At 42.7% G+C, this 23,399-nt stretch overlaps 1 protein-coding gene across 2 annotated transcripts in view; it reads right to left on the bottom strand.

The window, feature by feature from the left end:
• The window catches only part of LOC132825922 (collagen alpha-1(XXVII) chain-like), a 593,955-nt gene that overhangs the window by 164,975 nt on the left and 405,581 nt on the right, over positions 1–23,399 (bottom strand). For both annotated transcript variants that reach the window (XM_060841558.1, XM_060841557.1), the window contains exons 27-28: positions 20,490–20,543; positions 12,436–12,489 (exon numbers count right to left, since the gene is read on the bottom strand). In XM_060841558.1, coding sequence (XP_060697541.1) covers positions 12,436–12,489; positions 20,490–20,543 — 108 coding nt within the window. The remainder of the gene's footprint in view (positions 1–12,435; positions 12,490–20,489; positions 20,544–23,399) is intronic.

Genomic DNA, 23,399 nt, shown 5'->3' with positions numbered 1-23,399 from the left:
ATTCCAGAGGAGGCCTGATGAGAATCTCCTGTCGGAGATGGGGAGCTCTCTCTTACTGTCAGAAAGGAGCAGGGTGGCTCTCTGTGTGTGTGACTGCCCCTCCTCAGGAAGTCTGGCCCCTGAATCCCTGACTCTCAAGAAAAGACAATAAGAAAAGCTAGTTTCATGTGTTAGCTATGGCCCACTTGGTAGCACTCTTCCCCGACACGCTTTGAGATTGGAGGTTCAAGCCGCTCCCTGCTTTTTGTGGGGGAGGGGGCGGTGGGCAGGTGGGTCAATACTGCAGTGCAGTCCCAATGGGAGGGAGGGGCAGTGCATAATCTGGACTGAACTGTTTCTTGCAGATGAGATGCCCAACCATCTTCAGCTGCTTCATCAATGACCTTCCTTCCAGCTGAAGTGGGGATGTTCCCTGATGATTGCACATTTGCGATTGCTGAGATACTGAAGCAGTCCATGTTCAACTGCAACAAGATCTGGATAATATCCAGGCTAGGTCTGACAAGTAGCAAGTAATATTCATGCCAGTCAACTGCCAGACTATGATCTCCAGCTAGAGAGAATCTATTCATCGTCCATCGGCATTCAATGTTATTACCATCACTGAATCCACCACCAACAACATCCTGGGGATTACTGTTGACCAGAAACTTAACTGGACTCACTATATAAATACAGTGGCTACAACTGTAGCTCAGAGGCAGGGAATACTGCTGTGAGTAACTCACCTCCTGACTCCCCAAAGCCTGTCCACCATCTACACTGCACAAGTGTGATGGAATACTCCCCACTTGTCTGGATGGATGCAGCTCCAATAAGACTTGGCACTATCCAGGATGAAGGAGCCCACTTGATTGGCACCACAGTCACAAACATCCACTCCCTCCACCACCAATGCTCAGTAGCAGCAGTGTGTACTTTCTAGAAGATGCCCTGCCGAAATTCACCAAAGGTCCTCAGACAGAACCTTCCAAACCCGCAGCACCTTCTAAACCCTTGACCACTTCCATTTAGAAGGACAAGGGCAGCAGATACATGGGGACAGCACTCTCCACTCTTCCGTTCCAGGCCACTCATCATCCTGACTTGAAAATATATCGCCGTTCCTTCAATGTCACTAGATCAGAATCCTGGAATTCCCTCTCTAAGGGCATTGTGGTTCTATCTACAGCACATGGACTGCAGCAGTTCAAGAAAGGAGCTCACTCCCACTTCTCAAGGGGCAACTAGGGATGAGCCATAAATACTGGGCCCAGCCAGCAATACCTATGTTTAGTCAATGAATAAACATTGTACTGTTCTTGACAATGGATATAAGAATGATAAATATAAGGGGTTTAAACAGCAGGGCATGGGTTAATGGTGAAAATACTGTGGATAACTCTCTCCCTTTCTTCTTTATGACAGGAGTTGCAGCAGTTTGAACAATGTTTATTGGGAAGAACTTCAGTAAAATATATGAGTTTATGATATCATTTCAGTGGGGATGTTCATTGTTTATCCCCAAACTCCAAATGTGAAGGTTTTGGATCTATGGAGAGCTCTGTAATGGTCCCATAAATAGATGCTGACTGATTGTAGCTCACTATGAACAGCAAGGAGCTTCCAGACCTGAGGGAGGCAGCAGCGGAGCTGAAATCTGGCAAAAATCGAGGTTACTTCGCTCAGAAGTTAGTGACTGGTTCACACTTTCTTTGGAACGGCACCTTTCCCCAACTCTCGCTCCACAGACCAATTATCTCAAGAAAATTCCCCCCAACCCCCCACTGTCCCTGTTGGAATTGGTAGCCTCGGAATGGAGTGTAATTCTGGCAGATGTATGGATTCAAGTTCAGTTCCGTTGTATTTCATACCTTTAAAAGCAAACAAAAACCCTGAAAGGCTTGCATTTACATAAGTGCCCGTTCATGACCACCAGGCACTTTGCAGCCTTTGTGGTGCATCTGGTGTGCAGTCACAGCTGCAATGTGGAAAAGATGTGGAGGTGCCACTGTTGGACTGGGGTGAACAAAGTCAGAAGTCACATGGCACCAGGTTATAGTCCAACAGGTTCATCTGAAATCACAAGCTTTTGGAACACTGCCCCTTTGTCAAGTATATCAGTTCAGTGGGGAAATGGAACGCTGGCTTTATTTCAAAAGGACTGGAATATAAAAGGAGGGAGGTTTTGTGAAAACTTTACAGGGAACTAGTCAGACCACAGCTGGAATAGTTTTAGTCCCCTTGTCCAAGATATGCTGGCACTGGAGACAGTCCAGAGAAAAATGACTAAGTTGATCCCAGGCACATAGACTTATGAGTTTACTCGCTGTAATTTAGAAGAATGAGAGGTGACTTTATTGATGCACATAAAATTCTGAGGGGACTTGCCACGAAAAGTTTTGGGAGAGTCTCCATCCAGAGGGCATCACCTCAAAATGAAGGATCACTCATTGAAGACAGAGATGAGGAGTAATTTCTTCTTTCAGAGGGGATTGAATCTGTGCATTTCTTTACTGCAGAGGGCTGTCTGAGCTGGGTCATGCAGTGTATTTAAGACTGAGGCAGAGAGACTTTTAATCAGGAAGGGAATCAACAATAAAGCAAATGCTGGAAATCTGAAACAAAAACAAAAATTGCTGGAAAATCTCAGTTGGTCTGAGACAGAAAGCAGAGTTAGCATTTCATGTCCAGAATCCTGAAGGGTCACTGGACCCTGAAACGTTGACTGTGCTTTCTCTCCACAGATGTTGCTGGACCTGCTGAGTTTCTCCAGGGAATCGAGGGTTGTGGGAAAAGGCTGGAAAGTGAAATTGAGGACGATCAGATCAGTCACTGAGTGGCAGAGAGACCCGATGTGCTGAATGGCCTACATCTGACAGTTAATCGCAAGTGAAGGGGCTTTTGATAGAGTTAAGCCAAGTGTAAATTGATCAGTGACTCAGAGTCATTGGTCTCTAAACAAGCACCAGGCGCATAAAGCAGATATTCACAGAAACACAAGCTATTAGAATGTGGAACGTGCTACTCTGAATGGTAAAACGATGCAAAAATAATATGAAGTTTCCAAAAAAAGACATGATCGACAATTACCTTAAGATATTTAAAAATGCTTATGGAATTGGTTTGGGAACCAAAAATGTGAAATGAGAGTGGGACAAACACAATAACGTTCAGCAGGAATAATAAATAATCTCCTGCCCGAAAAATCCCTCAGCTTTCCACATAGGTGCCTTCTCAAGTGTATCATTAAGCCAAAACCAGCATTCAATAAGATTTGATACACTGATAAGCAAACACTTTACATCACCAGAAAGGGGAAGTTCTGCTAGTTTGATAACTCACTTTGATAACCAACAACTCACTGTGAAATCACAGCTGATAATTACATTGAATTGGACTGCAACATCAGAAAAGTTCCATAAACCCCATGCTGAATTTATTGCATCTCAACCACCTTTGTCAGAAGGTTCAAGTTTTTTGAAAAACTTCCATTCGCTCCCCAGCTCCTTAAAAATCACTGATGCAAATGTCAGAAAATGACATTTCCTTTTAAAAAAGATAGTCACATGAAGTGACATTTCATTTTTCAAAGTTTATTCCCTGGGAAACAATGTTGATGTTGCTGTGAATTTGCTGATGCCTGAGACCTGAACAAAGATCCTTGACCTGATGTTCTCTTTGACTCTTTCTCAGAAGTGCCGAACATTTTTGTTTTTTTTATTGCAGATCTCCAGAATCTGCACTATTTTGACGTGAGCAGAAATTCCAGATATCCAGCTTTTATGTTTTTGTTTGGTCCATCTGTGGGATGATCTCCTCTCTGACTAGGCCAGTTTTTGTTGTCCATCCCTCATGGAATTGGGAGTCAGGCACATTGCTGTGGGTCTGGAATCACATGTAGACCAGAGTAGATAAAAAGGACAATTTCCTTCCCTAGAGGGGACACTAGATTGGTTTTTATGACAATGGCTGACATTAGACTAGTTTTTCATCCCAGATCTTTACTGAATTCAAATTTCATTGCTGGCCTGGGTGGGATTGCTTACTAAACACGTGGGCCTGAGGTTGCTAAGTTCCTAAGCTCAGTGACTTTACCACTTTGACAACATTGACCCATGGTGCCTGGTCTAAATTAGACCCTGTCCTCACTGTTCACTGCAAATACAATTGGAGGATGGATTCAGGAGGATCTCTCCAGCAGCTGAAACGATAGCATTGGCAGAATTAAGTGTTGTGGTATTGAGGATGTTAGATTGTAGGAAGAGGATTAGGGGAAGTACAGGTCCAGAGGGTGGTACAGAACTTCTTGCTGCGAATGTGGTTTGAAGAGAGTGCGATGAATAAAGGGAGCTGACCCTTTCCTGCTTTTGTGGAATATTTTGACTCAAAGGTTACTTTTTTTGGGCACTAGGTCCATCAGTTTGGTTCCAGTTCTCTGTAATGGCAGCTCTGCCAGTCCCACTCACCTGCCCTTTGCCTGTAGCCCAGCCTTTTTCAGAGAATAGGATTTCCTCAATGCACCTCTGGCTTGGTGGTGTCACCTCATTTGTGACCCATCCATCAGGTTTTGGGGGGGGGGAGGCGGAGAGATGCAGGAGCAGCAATGGATGCAGACCAGGAGACAATGCAAGCATCCTCCAGCCTGCCCTATCAAACACAGCTGTGTGCTAGGGTGTTAGACCCAGCATCGGAATGCTCAGTTCCCGGAGGACCCACAATTCCAGGCTGGACGTCTTTCTCAGTCCAAGGAACCACAGGCAAAGACACACGGAAGACACCTTCCACATGCCTCATGATGTCTAACCCCACTATTGAATCTCCACTTAAACTTCCGCCTGCTCCATTGGCCACTCCTCTGTGATGGGGAATGACAATCAATGGCAATCCCAGTTTCATCCAGATAATGATCATGATGATGCTGACCAGCTTCAGGAGTGAGAAGCTCCAGCCTTGGAATCTTTGCAGGATGCTTCTTGGGTCATTCCCAGAGGAGTCTGCTGTGGTCCTTCTTCTTGCTGGCCTTCACCGAAGTGGACATATTGCCTACGATCCGCACAGGTGCTACAGATGAGAGACGCTGTCGGATGACCTGGTGGGAATTGGCAGTTAAACCACCCGTTGATAAGAAGCTGTATACACAGAGGTAGAGGTAACATGAACCTAGCACGTAGATGCTGGGCTCAGTGACTTTAAACAGATACAGCACCAGATACAGATACAGTTGGCTGTTTCATGGTGTATTAGTAATTTTCTATCCATGAATTAAGTGAGATTTATTTAAAAAATGCTTCAATGAACTTAGACTCAGCTCGGCGATGTCCCAGCAGTGGAAGATGTATTTCCCGGACAACAATGTGCTTCCTTAGTGTCTCAAACCCAGTGACTAAACCACGGGCCAGTGCCTCCCAAAACCCAGTCATTCACAAACAATGTGGGGAAGTGCAGAGTTGTGTACTTTGGTACAAATCATAGGGTGTAGAGTAATTTCTAGATGGGGAAAGACTTCAGAAATCTTAAGCATAAGGGACCTAGCAGTCCTAGTTCAGGATTCTCTTCAGGTTAACAGGCATGTTCAGTTGGCAGTTAGGAAGGCAAAGTCAAAAAGTGTGGAGATGGAAAAGCAAGAATGATGAAAGCCTAATGCCTGAAACATTGATTCTCCTGCTCCTTGGAATCTGCCTGACCTGTGGTGCTTTTCCAGCTTCACACTTTTCGACTCTGATTCTCCATCATCTGCAGTCCTCACCTTCTCCTATTTAGGAAGGCAAATGCCATGTCAGCATTCATTTCCAGAGAATGAGAATACAAGAGCAGGAATGTACTGCTGAGGCTTTATAAGCTCTGTTCAGACAACGTTTGGAATATTGTGAGCAGTTTTGGGTCCTGTATCTAAGGAAGGATGTGCTGGTGTTGGAGGGGATTCAGAGGAAGTTTACAAGAATGATCCCGGGGATAAAGGGCTTGACAAATAAGGAGCGGTTGAGAACTCTGGGTCTGTACTCAGTGGAGTTTAGAAGGATGGGGGGGAATGCGATTGAACATTACAGAATACTGAGAAATCTGGCAAGAGTGGACATGGAAAAAATGTTTCCACGAGTAGGAGAGACTAGAACCAGAGGGCACAGCCTCAGAGTGAAGGTCGACCCTTTAGAATTGAGATGAGTAGAAATTTCTTCAGCCAGAGGGTGGGGAATCTGTGGAACTCATTGCCACAGCAGGCAGTGGAGGCCAAGTCATTGAGAGTATTTAAGACAGAGTTGGACAGGTTCTTGATTGGTAAAGGATCAGGGGTTACGGGGAAAAGGCAGGAGAATGATTGAATGATGGAACAGACTCGATGGTCCAAATGCCCTAATTCTGCTCCTATATCTTATAATCCTATGGTCTAAAAAACAGAGTTTTGAGCATTCAAGATCTGGGAAGAACCTGACAGTGTGATTTCAGAGACTTGCATGTAACACAGGGGAGGTTGTTAGCCAATTCAGACAGAAAATACCCTTGTAAGCGCAAAGATTATAGGCAGAAAATGACTGTGAATGATATAAGTACCGTAAAATTTCAAGTTTTTTTTTGGTATTTCTCTGAATCTGACAGAGATATATTATACATAAGCAGATTATTCTCTGCATTTAGAAAGATGTTGAAAGGAAGAAAGCCAATGAGTTAAAGCATTCATGTGCTAATTCAAATACTCACAAAAGTAAAAACACAAGACGATAAAGCACAAAATCAGCACAGTTTAAAAGCAATGTAGGACCTCACAGATCAAATATTCCAATTCTAAATCACTGTGTGATGGCAAACAGCCTTTTCTTTTTATTGTTTTAATGAGATTTCTGCACCAAGTACTTCATATTTGACCTGTTATAAATCTATTGAGGATGGGTCATTTCAGAAAACCTCTCTAGGTAAGTGTTTATCACCAACTGAAAGCGTTGAATGGATCTGTTTTACTGCCTGTATCATTGACCCTATGTCCCTTGTGGATGAAACATTCGGAATTCTCCGCTTTCATCAGCCAACAGGAAGTGAGTAGAACCCAGTTGTGCTGAGACTTTAGAATTAGTTGTCGTTCATCAAATCTGTTCGTAAAATGATATTTCTGCTTGTTTCATTGTTACCCAAAGTCGGTCACACTGTGACACTCTGACAGAGTCTAAAGCAAAGGATACACAACAATAGCAAATGCTGTAAAGGCCATGTCTTTTAATCTTTGTGCATTTTAACATTGTGGAATGAAATGGAGATAAACTGTTTTAAGAACCAGTGTTTTGAACAATTACAGCAAGTTTTGTTATGGGGTAGCTCAGTGGTTAGCACTGCTGCCTCAGTGCCAGGGACTCAAGATTTGATTCCACCCTCAGATGACAGTCTATGTGCGGTTTGCACATTCTCCCTGTGTCTGTGTGGGTTTCCTCCAGGTGTCCGGTTTCCTCCCACAGTCTAAAGATGTGCAGGTTAGGTGGATTGACCAAGTTAAATTGCCCCATAATGTCCAGGGATGTGCAGGCTAGGTGGATTAGCTATGGGAATGCAGGGTTAGGGTAGAGGGTCGGTGTGGACTCAATGGGCTGAATGGCCTGCGTCTACACAGTAGGGGTCCTATGATTCTAAGAAGTAACATGATAAGCATGGCAAGCACTATTTGTCTCACAGTTTGAGTTAGTGGTAATTGAAGTGTTACACACATATTGGAACAGATGATGTATTCTGCATACAAATGCACCTGGGTGGCAACAAGAAGTTAACTGCTCTATGAGGTAGTGACTAAGTATTAATGGTAAAGTCCTTATTATTTCCAACAACTATAAAATTGATCCCAGATAATTGAACAACTTGGAGCTCGGGACAAGATGGGGAAATCTCCACCAACACCAGAAGCTTTCGTGTTTAGATTCACCTTTCAGATGAACTGATTTAAAATGGGTTTTGACTGCAGAGAACGCTGGTGTGTTGGTGGAGATCCAAAACAGTTGTTGTAAGCTGTGAATTTTATTTGATTAGTCAGAGATTTTATAGAAGTAAACCAGCCAGTCTATGTCGCTTGCAAATCAGTGGAAGCATCTGGAGAAAGATGCAAGGCAACATTCTGAGCAGCATGAGAATCAGAAGAATCTCAGCAATATGTGAATTCCCAGCTTTCCTCTGCCCATAACTGTTTTCTCTGTGCCTGTCTGTCTGTCTGTCTGTGAGGTTTGAGGGGCAGATTACAAAGGGGTTGGCATTTTAATTAGAAATATTACATATCAATGAGTTTATAAATGTTTATATGTAACTAAAACCTCATTAATTATAATAATTCTTGATAAAAAGGAAACTGGTCAATGTTTCCTATTGACCTAGGTCTAAAAATCAGGAAAACTGGGAAATCCTTGTTTTAATATCTTTATGCTTTGCAATGACTCCCGGAATAATGGGGCTTGATTTTCTGCACACTACCCCAGTGAGTTGTGACAATGCCCAAGTAAATTATGTCTTCTTTCCCCAAATGCAGTTTTTCTTTGTGGCACCCACTCTTAGCACAGGATTATTTATCTTTAAAAAAACTGATAGGAAATTTTAATCATAAATTTGTTCATTCAAAGGATGTAGACATCACTGGCTAAGCTTATTCCTAATTGCTCTGGACAAATTGGTTAGGAGCCACCTTCTCAACACAATATTTCATCGCTTCATATTTTTAGTTCTGAATCCCTCACTTTTTTAAATTGCTTGTTCGTACAATGTGGATGTTGTTGGTGAGGCCAGCATTGATTGAACATTTGAAGAAATTCCGACAAAGGACCATTGGACTTAAAATGTTATGATCGACCGTGGCTCAGTTTGCTGTCTTTATAAAAGTCAAACATGAAGCAAAACAAAAGAAACAAGCTATTCTGAGATACACATCAGACAAAATACAAAGAGGGGCAGGCTTACAGATGGAGGGAGAGAGTTGTTCAGAACTAAGAATGTAAATTCACAAGCAATGTTGTGTAGTGATAGGAAGACAGAAAACTCCAGCGAAAGTTTTAAACGAGTCTTGGGGCATGTGAAAATGCACCGAACAAAACATCCAATATTAAATACCTAAACTGCTGAAAACCCCACAATTTTGAGGAACGTTAGCAGCGCATTAAATGGTTGTTCATTTTATCAGTAGAAGAATTAATCTGAGCTAACAAATAACTTCAAGCAGGTAGGAGTAAACAGGAATAAAATATTCAGGTGGATGCATTAATTATTTGTGTGCTGATAATCCTATGGTTTGACTGGGGTCGCAGACAGGGAGAAGGGGAGTGTGGGAGACAAACAGAGACGCAACTCTTCTTCAGTTGCTTGTAAAAAGCTGTTTCCATTTAGAAAGTGGGATTATTGCAAATGTGTTTTATTCTCTAATTCATTAAATGCTATTCCAACGAAAGAGCTATGAAAGGTTCTGGTTATAGTGAGTGCTTTACTGTAACAATAAAGAAATAATCTGAACAATGTTCCAAAGCAAAAAATGAAGTCATTGGAAAAGCCTTCCTCCCTGCCCACACATTGGTTGGACTGGATATTTTGATGTAATTGGTTTCTATTGGAAATGTCATCACCATAATTTTTCCATTTTTTTATTGTGAAACATGTTGTGAATTTAATTTACCATGTGGAACTCACAAGCAGTTTGGCTTAACAGATTGCTTATTACAATATAACCTCCCTGCCATCAAACAATATGGAGACAGTTCACTGCGAGAATCAACTATTGGGAGGGGTGTGCAGCACAAGTCTTTTTTCAGCAAACCCTACATCTTTACAGAGCATCACTTTATATGCTTCAGAAATTAAGTGTATTCTCCCTCCTTTAAACAATCAAATATACCACATTTATTTGTCACATTTTCACTTTATAGAATAAAGATTTTAAGTGCTCGACTCCTCAAGACCCTGAAGTCTATGGAGAACTAACTGTACTTCCAATGGCTGGGAGTGAGTGAAGACTGTAGGTTTAAAAAGATAGATAAAGGACAAATGAATTTCTTTAAAATCTAGTGGGGAATATGATCAGGAAGCTATACCAAATCAGAGAATATGGAAGGCAGTTGAGTTAATCATAGAATAGAATCCCTACAGTGTGGAAACTGGCCATTTGGCCCAATAAGTCCACACCGACCCTTCAAAGAGTGACCCACCCAGACCCATTTCTCTATCCTATTAGTCTACATTTCTCCTGACTAATGCACCTAACCTACACATCCCTGAACACTATGGGCAATTTAGCACGGCCAATTCACCTAACCTGCACATCTTTGGACTGTGGGAGGACACCAGAGCACCCCGAGGAAACCCACGCAGACACAAGGAGAATGTGCAAACTCCACACAGACAATTGGTTAGGGTGGAATCGAACTTGGGTCCCTGGTGTTGTGAGGCAGCAGTGCTAACCACTGAGCCGTCATATTACCCCAAGGTACCAATAAGCTATCAACTGCAAATGTCTGAATGGATATCTCGATATCTCAATTATTCTTTCTGATGACGTTGGAGCAAGGTAACACTTGTACCTCTGGTTAGATGCTTGACCAGTGAAAATAACAACAGTCAAACTCAGCAATTTTATATTGAAATTACTATAGAATGTGGTTTGCATCATCATTGTCAACTGTGACCAGATGCTAAAATTGTCATTTTTAAAATATTAACAACTGCACTTGGACCTGAGCTTTTAAATGCAATGAGTCAAAGATATAGAGCTGCATGTGTGTATACTGAGAGAATACCGACATTTATCCAAGTACATCCACAAGATACACAGTGCTTTCCAAATACTGTCATTAGTAATATTCCTAATATGGATACGCTCATGACACTAATACAGCACCATCTCCTCTGCTATTGTGAATGAATATTGAGGTCATAAAAATCTACCAGCTTCCGATCTCAAACTGATCCCGCCTGGAGATGGTGCACATTGGGGAAAGTGAACAACTCTGTGTGACACAAAATATGACCAAATAGCAACATTACACATGAGAATGATACCATTGAGCATCACTACACACTTGGCTTGGACATTCAAACTACAGTAATCCTTCACATTAGCCACCTCAGCCAATCTTACTCCCACACCATTTAATATTGTTCGAGCGCCATTAATTCTTTGTTTTTTGATGTACATAAACACAACACAGCCTCTTACTGTAGGGGGGATGTCCAGAACTGGAGGTGATAGATTTACATTGAGCGGGGAAAGATTTAAAATGGACCTAAGAGGCAATCTTTTCACCAGAGGGTGGGATGTGTGTATGGAATGAGCTGCCAGAGGAAGTGGTGGAGGCTGGTACAATTACAACATTTAAAAGGCACCTGGATGGGTATATGAATAGGAAGGGTTTAGAGAGATATGGTAGGAGAAAGTGAGGACTGCAGATGCTGGAGTCCAGAGTGAAAAATGTGGTGCTGGAAAAACACAGCAGGCCAGGCAGTATCCGAGATTAGAGAGACATGGGCCAAGTGCTGGAAAATGGGACTAGATTAGGTTAGGATATCTGGTTGGCATGGATGAGTTGGACTGAAGAGTCTGTTTCTGTGGTGTACATCTTTATGACTCTATGACAAGGTGGGACATTTAGGATAGAGATGAGGAAAAATGTCTTCACCCAAAGGGTGGGGAGCCTGTGGAATTCTCTGTCACAGAAAGTAGTTGAGGCCAAAACATTGAATGTTTTAAAGAAGGAGTTAGATATAGTTCTTAGGGTTAAAGAGATCAAAGGGAATGGGGAGAAAGCAGAAACAGGGGACTGAGATAGATGATTAGCCATGACTATATTGAAAGGAGGAGCTGGCTTGATGGGCTGAATGGCCTAGTCCTGTTCCTGTTTTCTGTGTTTCTCTCCTGCATCACAATATTCTTTCGTAGGAGTTTGGCCTATCAGTACAGGCAGTCCCTGTAGGTTGCAAACAGGCTTTAGACTGGAGTCCATTTGCAGGTTGAGTTGTGTGCAAGTCGAACACGTTTCAGGACAATGCAAAGTACTGAAAATAAACCAAAGAACTGTCGCTGCTTGAAATCTAAACAATAACAGGGGAAGTTCAGCAGCAGCTGTGGAGAGAGAAACAGAGTTAACATTTTGGTCCTAGTGATCCTTCTTCAGTGACAGACCCTGTCGAAGAGTCATTGGACTCAACATTGACTCTGCTTTCTCTACACTGATGCTGCCAGACCTGCTGAGTTTTTGTTTAATATAAAGTAGCTGTTTATTAGTACGAGAAATGATCGCATGTGGGATTTTAAAAATTATATTCCTGTTTGGGATCACGCTTGTATGTATGAGTGTTGATCTTTTGGACAGTTGTGATTTGCAGTCCCCCCTGCAGTGATCGATTGTGAATACTGAGTGTTAATATCTCACTGCTTCTCAGCTCTCTAAATGAAATAAAAGAGGTCTTGGTGTAATTAACTTCAACTTGCATTGGAAATCATGTGCTTACCCTGCGGCCCTTTGTCCCTCTCATTCCAGGTGCTCCTCGAACTCCTTTGGCACCCTGAGACCGACACAGAAGGAGGATATTTTGATTAGCATCATCACCTGGAACTCAGCATCTCAACAAAATGCAAGACTTGACTGACTTGTGAAATAACTACGAGAAACAAGTTTCCCCAGTCATGCTTAACTTACCTGTGGCCAGCCAGCTCAGAATCAGTCCCTGAACTGAGGAGAATCTAATCTCCTGGTTATAGTATTTTCTTTTCTTTTAAATTTCTTCCACAACTTCTCTAAATCTTATCAACACACCTCGATTCCTGCCATTGCTATGCTGTTGCTACCAATGTGTACCACAACCTCTTCTCCTGAAGAATATTTTGCATCTTTTCCTTGATGTCCTTTGAACTTAGGAGGCAAAATGAAATAACAGCACAGAGGCCAGAATCTTATCACCAAGTTACCCATTATTTACTAAAGCACAGAACACTGGCTGTGACCAACCAGCTCAGAGTCGGTCATCAACTGAGGTAACTCTAATTTCAGTCAGAGCTTTCTTGGTTGACCCAGGTTAACAGCCCCAATCAAGGATCTTGACCCAGGTTAACAATCCCAATCAAGGATCTCAAAATCAACAAGATTCAGCTGGTTCCAATCACTACAATTTGATTTGATTTATTATTGTCATGTACCTAGGTACAGTGAAACATTTTGTTTTGCGTGCAGTACTGACAGATCGTATCATACAAAGTGGGTAATGGAACAGAGCGAGGAATACAATGTTACGGCTGCAGAGAAGGCAAGATCAACATTAAATTTAAAAAGGTGAGAGGTCCATTCAGAAATCTAATAACAGCCGGGAAGAAGCAGCTTTATAACATTTTACGATCTTAAGAGTCCCAAAGTGGGGCCAAACAAAGTACGTTTTGATATGTAGCCTCTCCTTGAGGAAAGTTGGCAGGCAACTAGCGCACAGCAAAATCCCACACACAACAAAGGTGCCAATGATGGACTATCTGTTTTCAGATTGAGGAGCAAGTATCAGTCCCAGGCTGGTGACGAGAGAATGTGCTTATTTCCTTGAATGGTGTGTTGGGAATTTCTCAGCAGGCAATTGGGAGCCCACGGTTTACTCTCTCATCCAAAGGATACTCCCTCTGGAATGCAACACACCCTCAGTGTTGGGCAGGAGTGTTGCTCTAAGCTTCTCTGCTCAAACCCAGGAGTGGGACTTAAATCCTGGAACTGAGAGGTCAGATTGCTACCCATTGGGTCACTTGAGTTGATATGCCATATGAAGAAACATAGTTCGGCAATGGATGGTAACCAAAAAATATTGAAAGGGGTTATTCAAAGCAACCTGCATGAGAGGGACAATTAATTAGAGAGAGTAAGGGACAGAGAACACACAGCAGGGGTGCAAGACAAAGAGGTCAATCCTTAAAAAAGAACAAGCTGAAAGACAGAAAATAAACACAGATAACAGGGACTGGTATCTGTGTAGTTTTGATGTACTGCTGCATAAACACAAGCCTTGAACTGATGTTTGTACCAATAAAGCTGATGGAGTCAGTGCTAGAGAACAAAACAGTTCCGTTTTTGATGATAAATATGCATGTTACATAAATACTCCCAGGCCAGTCAAAATCATCAGCTATCTCTTATCCCATCTATCTCAGTTGTGTACAATCCTAGATCAAGTAGGAGGTGTCAACATTTTTAGCTACTATTTCACGGAATATCAGGGAAAATATCTCTTATGTTCATTTATCGGGTTGTCTGTTGTTAATACTATTCCCTCTGTGTCCTAAGGTCAGATCCCAAACCCACTCCCTCAGGCATTTTTGAATTCATGGAAAACCATCTCCTCTTGCTAAGACTTTCGAAGCCTTTGTGTGCTTTTTCTCCAATCTCAGCCATTGTGTGCTAATTATCTGAGTGCAGGAAACCGTTGACGGAATGGAAAAGGGAAGTAAAAGAAATGAGGAAGTTTGAGAAACAAGCAATTGGAGAAAAAAAAAGCAGGGAAACCAAGGGGACAAATGGCTGGAGAAGCAGTGAACAGGGATAGAAAACTTCCAAGTAAAGATTTAGGACACGTGACCACAAAGTAATCACAAAAATGTACAGAGACTAGGAAGCAAAGTATTGCAAAGACAGAATATTAAAAGCTCCATCTTGATTAAAATATTTACACTTTAACATTAATTTTGCACACAAGAAAAGTAGGAAAAATTGAAATGATACTATACATAACAAAAAATAGAATATTGTATTAAAATACAAAATATTATTTTGTTTAAGCAAATTATTCTGTACTTGCACATACAAACTAAAAAATTGCATATAACATCTTATACTCCACGAGCACCTGATAAGCACTCTGAAAGCTAGTGCTTCCAAATAAACCTGTTGGACTATAACCTGGTGTTGTGTGATTTTTAACTTGGTCCACCCCAGTCCAACACCGGCACCTCCAAATCATGCATGTACAAAGGTGATGAAGGCAACTCGGATTCTGGTTTATTAGCACACATTAAGCAAATACGACAGCAGGTTTAACTGTAGCTATATTCCACAAGTCTGTCCTCACAGCCAGTTGTGATTTCTGATAATAACTGAAGCATACATGAAATAAAAGTCATCTTTGAACATGGTTGTCAGTATTAAAGACACTATACAAAAACTGCCCAGATAGTTTAATTATTTAACTAGGAAGGGAGTGGATAATCCATGGCAGGAGTAGATTGTTTATTTTGACCTGGTGATGAGCTTAGATCAAAGAGTACCATGGGGAGGTGTTACCCTGTAATGTTTCACATTCTTTTACCTTCAGATGGAGAGGAAATATTTTCTTTAACAGTGGGTGTACCAGGTTATTACATTAAAAGATCCTCTTCAAGCCACAGAAAGACACGGCTCAGTGAAAATGAAGGCCTTTTGTGGAATGGAACAGTGATATTAATGCCGTACTCTTGGGAAAGGTTGCTTTAGTTCCAATCATTTGGTTTCATCTGTTTTAGGACCAGCATAATGAGGCTCTAGAGGCATTTACAGGCTATGTAGTTCAGTGAGCCTTGATCAGCCAACAGGAGGTATTCACTCACAGTCTTTTGAAATGTCACCACGATCCCTGCAAGTCCATGTGTATAACCCACCACACACACACCTTCCCACATCCACAATTCACATGGTGGCTCAGTGGTTAGCACTGCTGCCTCACAGTGCCAAGGACCTGGGTTTAATTCCAGTCTTGGGCAACTGTCTGTGTGGAGTTTGCACATTCTCCCCGTGTCTGTGTAGATTTCCTCTGGGAGCTCAGGTTTGCTCCCACAGTCCTAGGATGTGCAGGTTAGGGTGGATTGACTGTGCTAAAATGTCCACAGTGTCCATGATGAGCAGGCTAGCTGGGTTAGTCATGGTAAATGTGGGGTTATGGAGATTTGGTGGCGTGCTGGGTCTGAGAAGGATGTCTTTCGGAGGGTTGGTGTGGACTCAATGGGCCGAATGGCCTCTTCCTGCACTGTAGGGATTCTATGATAAATACAAACGTGTATGCTCACACACTTCCACACATTTCCAGAATGAAGGAGCACCAATTTGAGACAGCGATGAAGAGGAATTTCTCCTCTCCGAGGAATTGTGAGTATTTGAAACTCCTTGCCACAGAGAGCCAAGAGGGGCAGAGTCCTTCTGTATACATAAAGCTGAAATAGATAGAGTCCTGATCAGTTGGGGAATCAAGGGTTGCAGGGAAAGGGCAGGAAAATGGATGTGAGCAATATCAAAGGAGCTGTAATCCTATTGAATGGTGGAGTAGGCTTGACTGGCTGAATGGTCTACTCCTGTTCCTATACCTTATGGTCTTTATGGACTGAACACGCAGCTTTTGAAAGAACTGTCCTTTGGTTGCTCTGAGTCAGCGTCCACACAGACTGAAATACCTTTAAAGCCAGTACTACAGAGATCTAGTTAAAGCTGGTTTGGGGGTGATTTGCAATCACTGATATTTACCTCTAGTGTGGAAGTGGTCTTAAATCTAGAGAGGGTCAGTTCAGTTTGAACCCAGTTGGGGACCTCCAAATTGGAGAAGCTTGAAGATGGTTTTACACTGCAATCTAAACACTGGACAGCCTAGGCAATGCATCCGGGGAAAATCATTACACTGACAGAAAGCACAAAGATTCCACATGACACCTAACTGAAGTGAGGGTTGAAGGTAGAGGGGATCGGAAGACTTGAATCCTCTTGGCTGACTGGCCCATAACCAGAAATCATAGAAACAGGGCACGATCCAGGATGTTTCATAAGAACTTAGGAACTAGGATGGAAGTAGGGCATCTGGTCCCTCGAGTCCACTCTGCTATTCAATAACATCACGGCTGATCTCTTCGTGGCCTCAGCTCCTCTTACCCGCCCTCTCATCATTTCCCTTAATCCCTTTACTGTTCAAAAAATTATCTATCTTAGCTTTAAAAACATTCATAGAGGAAGCCTCAATTGCTCACTAGGCCGGAAATTCCGTAGCTTAGATCAGAGTGGTGCTGGAAAAGCACAGCAGGTCAGGCAGCATCTGAGGAGCAGGAAAATCGACGTTTCGGGCAAAAGCCCTTCATCAGGATTCCTGCTCCTCGGATGCTGCCTGACCTGCAGTGCTTTTCCAGCACCACTCTGATTTAAACTCTGGTTGCCAGCATTTGCAGTCCTCACTTTTGCCTAGGACATTCCATAGCTTCACAATCCTCTGGGTGAAGAAGTTCCTTCTCAATTCAGTCCTAAATCTGCTCCCCCTAATTTTGAGGCTTTGCTCTCTTGCCCTAGTTTCACCCACCAGTGGAAACATGCTCTCTACTTCTATCCTATCTATTCCCTTCATAATTTTAGATGTTTCTGTAAGATTCTTCTAAATCTCCTTTTGAGGTGATTTGATATTTATCATCAAGAGGAAGAGGAGGTTTATCATCAAGGAACATTTAAAAGGTATCTGGATGGGTATATGAATAGGAAGGGTTTAGAGGGATATGGGCCAAATGCTGGCAAACGGGACTAGGTCAGTTTCGGATACTTAGTTGACATGGACCGGTTAGGCCGAAGGGTCTGTTTCCATGCTGTATGATGATATAATGGTGCAATGGTACATGTTGTCAGTGAGAAATTTATTTTGCTGGATGTAAAGATATCCTGTTATTAATCACTGCCCCCGTCGGCTGATCCGAGCTGGTTTAATGACTGTATAGATATCAGACGAGAGGAGCACCAGAAAACACGCTTTGTGTATCAGTACTAGAGTTTCTTCTCTGAATTTAAAAAAACAAATAGTTTCTAGAAAAAAAGCTTTGCAGGCAAGGCTACTGTTTAATTCCTATCCCATTGGAAACAGTACTGGTCAGGCACTTTCTGGAAATCCAACAGTCCATACAGTGTTGAAAGCTCCAAGTTTCTTACTCAGCAAATTTACACGGTGGTAAAGAATCAAATGTCGGCCAGACAGCGGATTTCCTTCCTTTCAGGGCCCGAGTGACCCCAAGTGAGCTTTTATGACAATCTGGTAGTTTCATGGTCAGTATTAACAACGTAAGCATCTTATTTCAGATTGAGACATGAATTGAATTTAAATTCCTCAGCTGTGGGCCTTGTGTCCTTGGAGTATTACTGAGACTTCGTAATGACTAATCCAGTAATGTGACCACTGTTAGGTTAATCTGCTGCTGGCTCATTTCAGAGGGAGGCAAAGTCAAATGTCTTTGAAGAATTATTTAGAAGTGTTTACACAGAATCGCAGCGTTTTTTTAATAGAAAGAGTTTGTAAATCTGGTCATCGACTTTGGAACCCTCGGAGCAAATATAGGGAATAAAGACACTTTCCCATTGCCATCAAAGGAAACTTGTAAACTAACCATGCTGTGTCACTGGCAACTTTGATTAACTTGTTTAGATGTTAGGCACTGTATGGCCTGTAGTTCAGCTTCATTTGAATACTGATTAATAATGGGTTCAACTAATCTTCATCCAACCTGCCTCTCATTTCGCTGCCTCTGTTTCAAAAGAAATCTGAACCTAAGTTTCGCAAAGAATTCCCAAAATCTCTTATCATAGAATCCCTACAGTGTGGAAGCAGGACCTCTGAGTCCGAACCACCAAAGAGCATCCCACCCCCAACTCCAACCTATAAGCCTGCATTTCCCAAGCCTAATCCACCTAGTCTGAACATCGCTGGACACTACTGTATGGCCAATCCACCTAACCTGCACATCTTTGGACTGTGGGAGGAAACCCATGAAGACATGGGAAGAATGTGCAAACTCCACACACAGTCACCCGAGGCTGAAATCAAACCCAGGTTCCTGGGCTGTGAGGCAGCAATGTGAACCACTGAGCCACCATGCCACCAGCTCTTATTTTCTATGAATCCACAAAATGTGGATAAAGAAAAAAATATGAGTAATTTTGCAGAGCCACATATCTTTCGTGCTGAGGGAGCAGTTAGATTTCTGGGCTGGATTTGAGATTATATCTCACATCGTTTTACTTCAATAGACAATACTTTAGCATCCCTTTTCTTTGTTAACCAATAATCTTTCTGAGCACTTAAATTCTAGGGTCTGTAGTGGTAGCAGTGGTAATGTCCCTATCTCAAGGCCAGGAGATCTGGGTCCAAGTCCCACCTGACACAGCAGTGTGTAAGAACAGAGTGGGTGTCCTCCCCTTTTGGGGTGATTGAGAACAAGAGCCATAGCCCCAGGAGAAGAGGTGATAGATTTTAGGCAGAAATGAGGAGGAACTACTTCTCACGAAGGCTCATGAATCTGCAACTTCACTCCCCCAGAGTGAATTGGGTGCTGGGATACCGAATAAATGTGAGGAGGAGATAGACAGACTTTTAATTAGTGAAGAGAGTGGGTGGGAAAGTGGAAGTGAGGGTATATGACCATAAGATATAGGAGAAAGTGAGGACTGCAGATGCTGGAGATCAAAGCTGAAAAATATGTTGCTGGAAAAGCGCAGCAGGTCAGGCAGCTTCCAAGGAGCAGGAGAATTGACATTTTGGGCATAAGCCCTTCTTCAGGAATGAGGAAAGTGTGCCAAGCAGGCTAAAATAAAAGGTAGGGAGGATATAGGAGCAGAATTCGGCCCATCGAGTCTTATCCACCATTTGAACATGACTGATATGTTTCTCAATCCCATTTTCCTGTCTTCTCCCTGTAACCCCTGATCCCCTTTTTCATCAAGAACCTATCTATCTCTGTCTTAAAGGCACCCAGTGACTTGGCCTCCACAGCCTTCTGTGGCAATGATTCTACAGAGTCACCACCCAAGGGTAGAAGAAATTACTTCTCATCTCACTTCTAAAGGGCTGTCCCTTCACTCTGAGGCTGTGCTCTTAGGTCTTGGTCTCTCTTACTAGTGGAAACATCTTCTCCATGTCCACCCTATCCAGGTCTCTCAGTATTCTGCAAATTTCAGTTCATCTTTCTAAACCCCATTGAGTACAGACCCAGAGTCCTGAACTGCTCCTCGTATGACAAGTCCTTCATCCCCAGGATCATTCCTGCAAAACTCCTCCGGATCCCTGCCCATGCCAGCATATACTTCCTTAGATATGGGACCCAAAACTGCACACAAATGTGATCTGACCAGAACCTTACGCAGCCTCATGAGTACATTCCTGCTCCTGTATTCTAGCCCTCTTGAAATGATGCTAACATTGCATTTACCTTCCTGACTGCAAACTGAACCTGCATGTTAACCTGAAGGGAATCCTGAACTAGTCTGTTGTGCTTCAGATTTCTGAAGCCTTCCCCTATTTAGAGCGCAATTTGAGATCAGCCCTGATCACATTAAGTGGCAGAGCAGAATCGAGGGGTTGAACTGTCTGATTCTGTTCCTAGTTTTCATGTTCTTATGTCTGAACTGGTTGATTCAAATATCTATACTTTAACATTGTTGAAAGAATAAATGGAAGCATTGAGCTGTATCTTTTTGTCCAATGAAATCATTCACAAGGCTCCCTAACATTGAGAGATCCAAAAATGTAGTCCAGAAAATGATTGGGTTACTTACAGGTGGTCCAATTGGTCCTGGAGGTCCAAGCTCTCCTGGAGGTCCAGGATGTCCCTGAAAGTCAAACAGAGAATAGGTAAGTCTGGGATTGAACTTGCACGTTGCTGAAACATTCAATCCTTCACTCATCAGGACAGATACAAGAATGCCAAATTTCAAACAATCACAACAATTTATGCTACAGGGGAAACGTATGCTGATTGGTTGGCAGTTCAACACAGATTCGCCAGAAAGCAAGAACAATGGGCTACACAAGCTGCCTTGTTTGTCTTGTTCAGTCAGAGTCAATATTTAAGACAGGGATTGATAGATGTTTTCATATTAAAGATATCACGAAATCATTTGGGAAAATAGACTGAGAGAGAAGTTGGATAACAGAACAAGCTTATTGGGCTGAATGATCTACTCCTATTCTCCATGTTATTCCATGCGCTGACTTGCCAACCAATCAGCTCCCCTTTGCCCTCTTGTATAAATTATTACAATTGTTTAGAAATTGACATTCTTGCATGTGTCCTGACCAGTGCAAGACAGTAAGCTTTGGTGACATGTCTCTCTTCAGCTGTTCAAGAAAGTGTGAACTTAACAAAGGAGATGTTATAAAGATGGAATATCAGTCAATACTTTCTGTAAATGGAGAAAGCTAAAATAATTATTGCAGCTTGCTTGTTGCATAAAGCTCTCATCAAAACCATGTACTTCCCAGGAAAGCACATCATTCTTTTGTTTGGTGAACTATTGTACTTGTCACAGGTAGGAATGCTTTTTTATTCATTCATGGGATGAGGGTGTCACTGTCTAGGACAGCATTTATTACCCATCTCTAATTGCCCAGAGAGCAGGTAAGAGATAATCGGATGTTGTGAAACTTGAAAGGGTTCAGAAATGATTTACAAGTATGTTGCCAGGATTTGAGCTATAGGGAGAGGCTACATAGGCTGGGGCTGTTTTCTGTGAAGTGTCAGAGGCTGAGGGGTAACCTTACAGAAGTTTATAAAATCATGAGGGGCATGGATAGGATAAATAGACAAAGTATTTTCCTGGGGTGGAGGAGTCCAGAACGAGAGGGTATAGGTTTTGGGTGAGAGGGGAAAGATATAAAAAGACCTAAGGGGCAATGTTTCCACGCAGAGGGTGGTACAGGTGTGGAATGAGCTGCCAGAGGAAGTGGTGGAGGCTAGTAAAATTGCACCATTTAAAAGACATCTGGATGGGTATATGAATAGGAAGAGTTTGGAGGGATATGAGCCGTGTATTGGCAGGTGGGACTAGATTGGATTGGGATATCTGGTTGGCATGTATGAGTTGGATCAAAGGGTCTGTTTCCGTGCTGTACCTCTCTATGTTGCTGTGGATCTGGAGTCACATGTAGTCCAGACCAGGTAAAGACTGCTGTTCCTTCCGTAAAGAACAGTAGTGAACCAGAAGGGTTTTTACCCCTAAAAGTCAATTCATGGTCATCATCAGACTCTCAATTCCAGATTTAAATTGAATTCAAGTTCCAACACCTACTGTGGCAGGATTTGAATCCAAGTCCGCTAAACATGGCCTGGATTTGTGGATTGAGAGTCTAGAGGCCATTCCTCCCCATATGAGTACTAAATACTCACCATGCAGGGCGGCACAGTGGCTCTGTGGTTATCACTGCTACCTCACAGCGCCAGAGACCAAAGTTTGACTTCCACCTTGGGCAACTGTCTCTGTGAAGTTTGCACATTCTCCCCGTGTCTGCGTGGATTTCCTCCCACAATCCAAAGATGTGCAGGTCAGGTGAATTGGCCATGCTAAATTGCCCATAGTGTTAGGTGTATTGGTTAGGGGTAAAAATAGGTTAGGGGGATGGATTACTCTTCAGAGGGTCAGTATGGACCTGTTGGGCCGAAAGGCCTGTCTTCAGACTGTACGGAATCTAATCTAATCAAATAGAGGAATACCTGCTCATTCTTAGGGTCAGTGCCAACATTGAGCACTGGTGAGAAAAATGGGGAAGGCACATCCACAAGAAGCATTAGGAGTTAACAATCTACAAGAACAAATTTATTCTTTTTCAGTCTTTTATAAGATGTGGGCATTGCTGGCCAGACTAACATTTGCTGCCCATCCCTCATTGCCCTTGAACTGAGCGTCTTCCTCAGCCAGAAAACAGTTCAAGTCATTCACTTTGCTCTGGATCTGGAATCACTTGTAGGTCAGACCAGGTAAGGATGACAGATTTTCTTCCTGAAAGAACACTGGTGATCCAGATGGATTTTTACAATAATCGATGAGAGTTCTCATGGTCACTGTCACTGAGCCTAGTTTTTAATTCCAGGTGCATTAATTTTTTTTAATCATTTGTGAAATGTGGGTCTTGCTGAGTGGCCCAGCAATTATTTCCCATCCCCTTGAGAAAGTCGGGGTGAGCTGCCTTCTTGAATCGCTGCAGTACACCTGCAGTGTGTAGACTCGCAATGCCCTTAGGGAGGGAATTCCAGGATTTTGACCCAGCGACAGTGAAGCATCAGTGATATTTTTCCAAGTCTGAATGGTGAGTGGCTTGGAGAAGAATTTGAAGATGGCGGTGTTCCCATGTATCTGCTGCTCCTCTCCTTCCAGATGGAAATAGTCATGGCTTTGGAAGGTTCTGTCTGAGGATTTTTGGTGGATTTCTGCAGCGCATGCTGTACATAGTACAAACTGCTCCTATTGAGCGTCAGTGGTGCAGGGAGTGGATGTTTGTGGATGTGGTGCCAATCAAGTGGGCTGCTTCTTGATGTCAAGCTTCTTGAGTGTTGTTGGGGCCGCATTCAGGCAAAAGTGAGGACTGCAGATGCTGGAGATTAGAATCGAGAGCTGGAAAAGCACAGCAGGTCAGGCAGCAGCTGAGGAGCGGGAGAATTGATGTTTCGGGCAAAAGCCCTTTATCAGGGC

This window comes from Hemiscyllium ocellatum, chromosome 21, assembly GCF_020745735.1.
Source record: "Hemiscyllium ocellatum isolate sHemOce1 chromosome 21, sHemOce1.pat.X.cur, whole genome shotgun sequence".
In the NCBI taxonomy this organism is placed as follows: Eukaryota; Metazoa; Chordata; class Chondrichthyes; order Orectolobiformes; family Hemiscylliidae; genus Hemiscyllium; species Hemiscyllium ocellatum.
The sequence above is the reverse complement of the archived record's forward strand: the minus strand, read 5'-3'. Positions and strand labels throughout refer to the sequence as shown.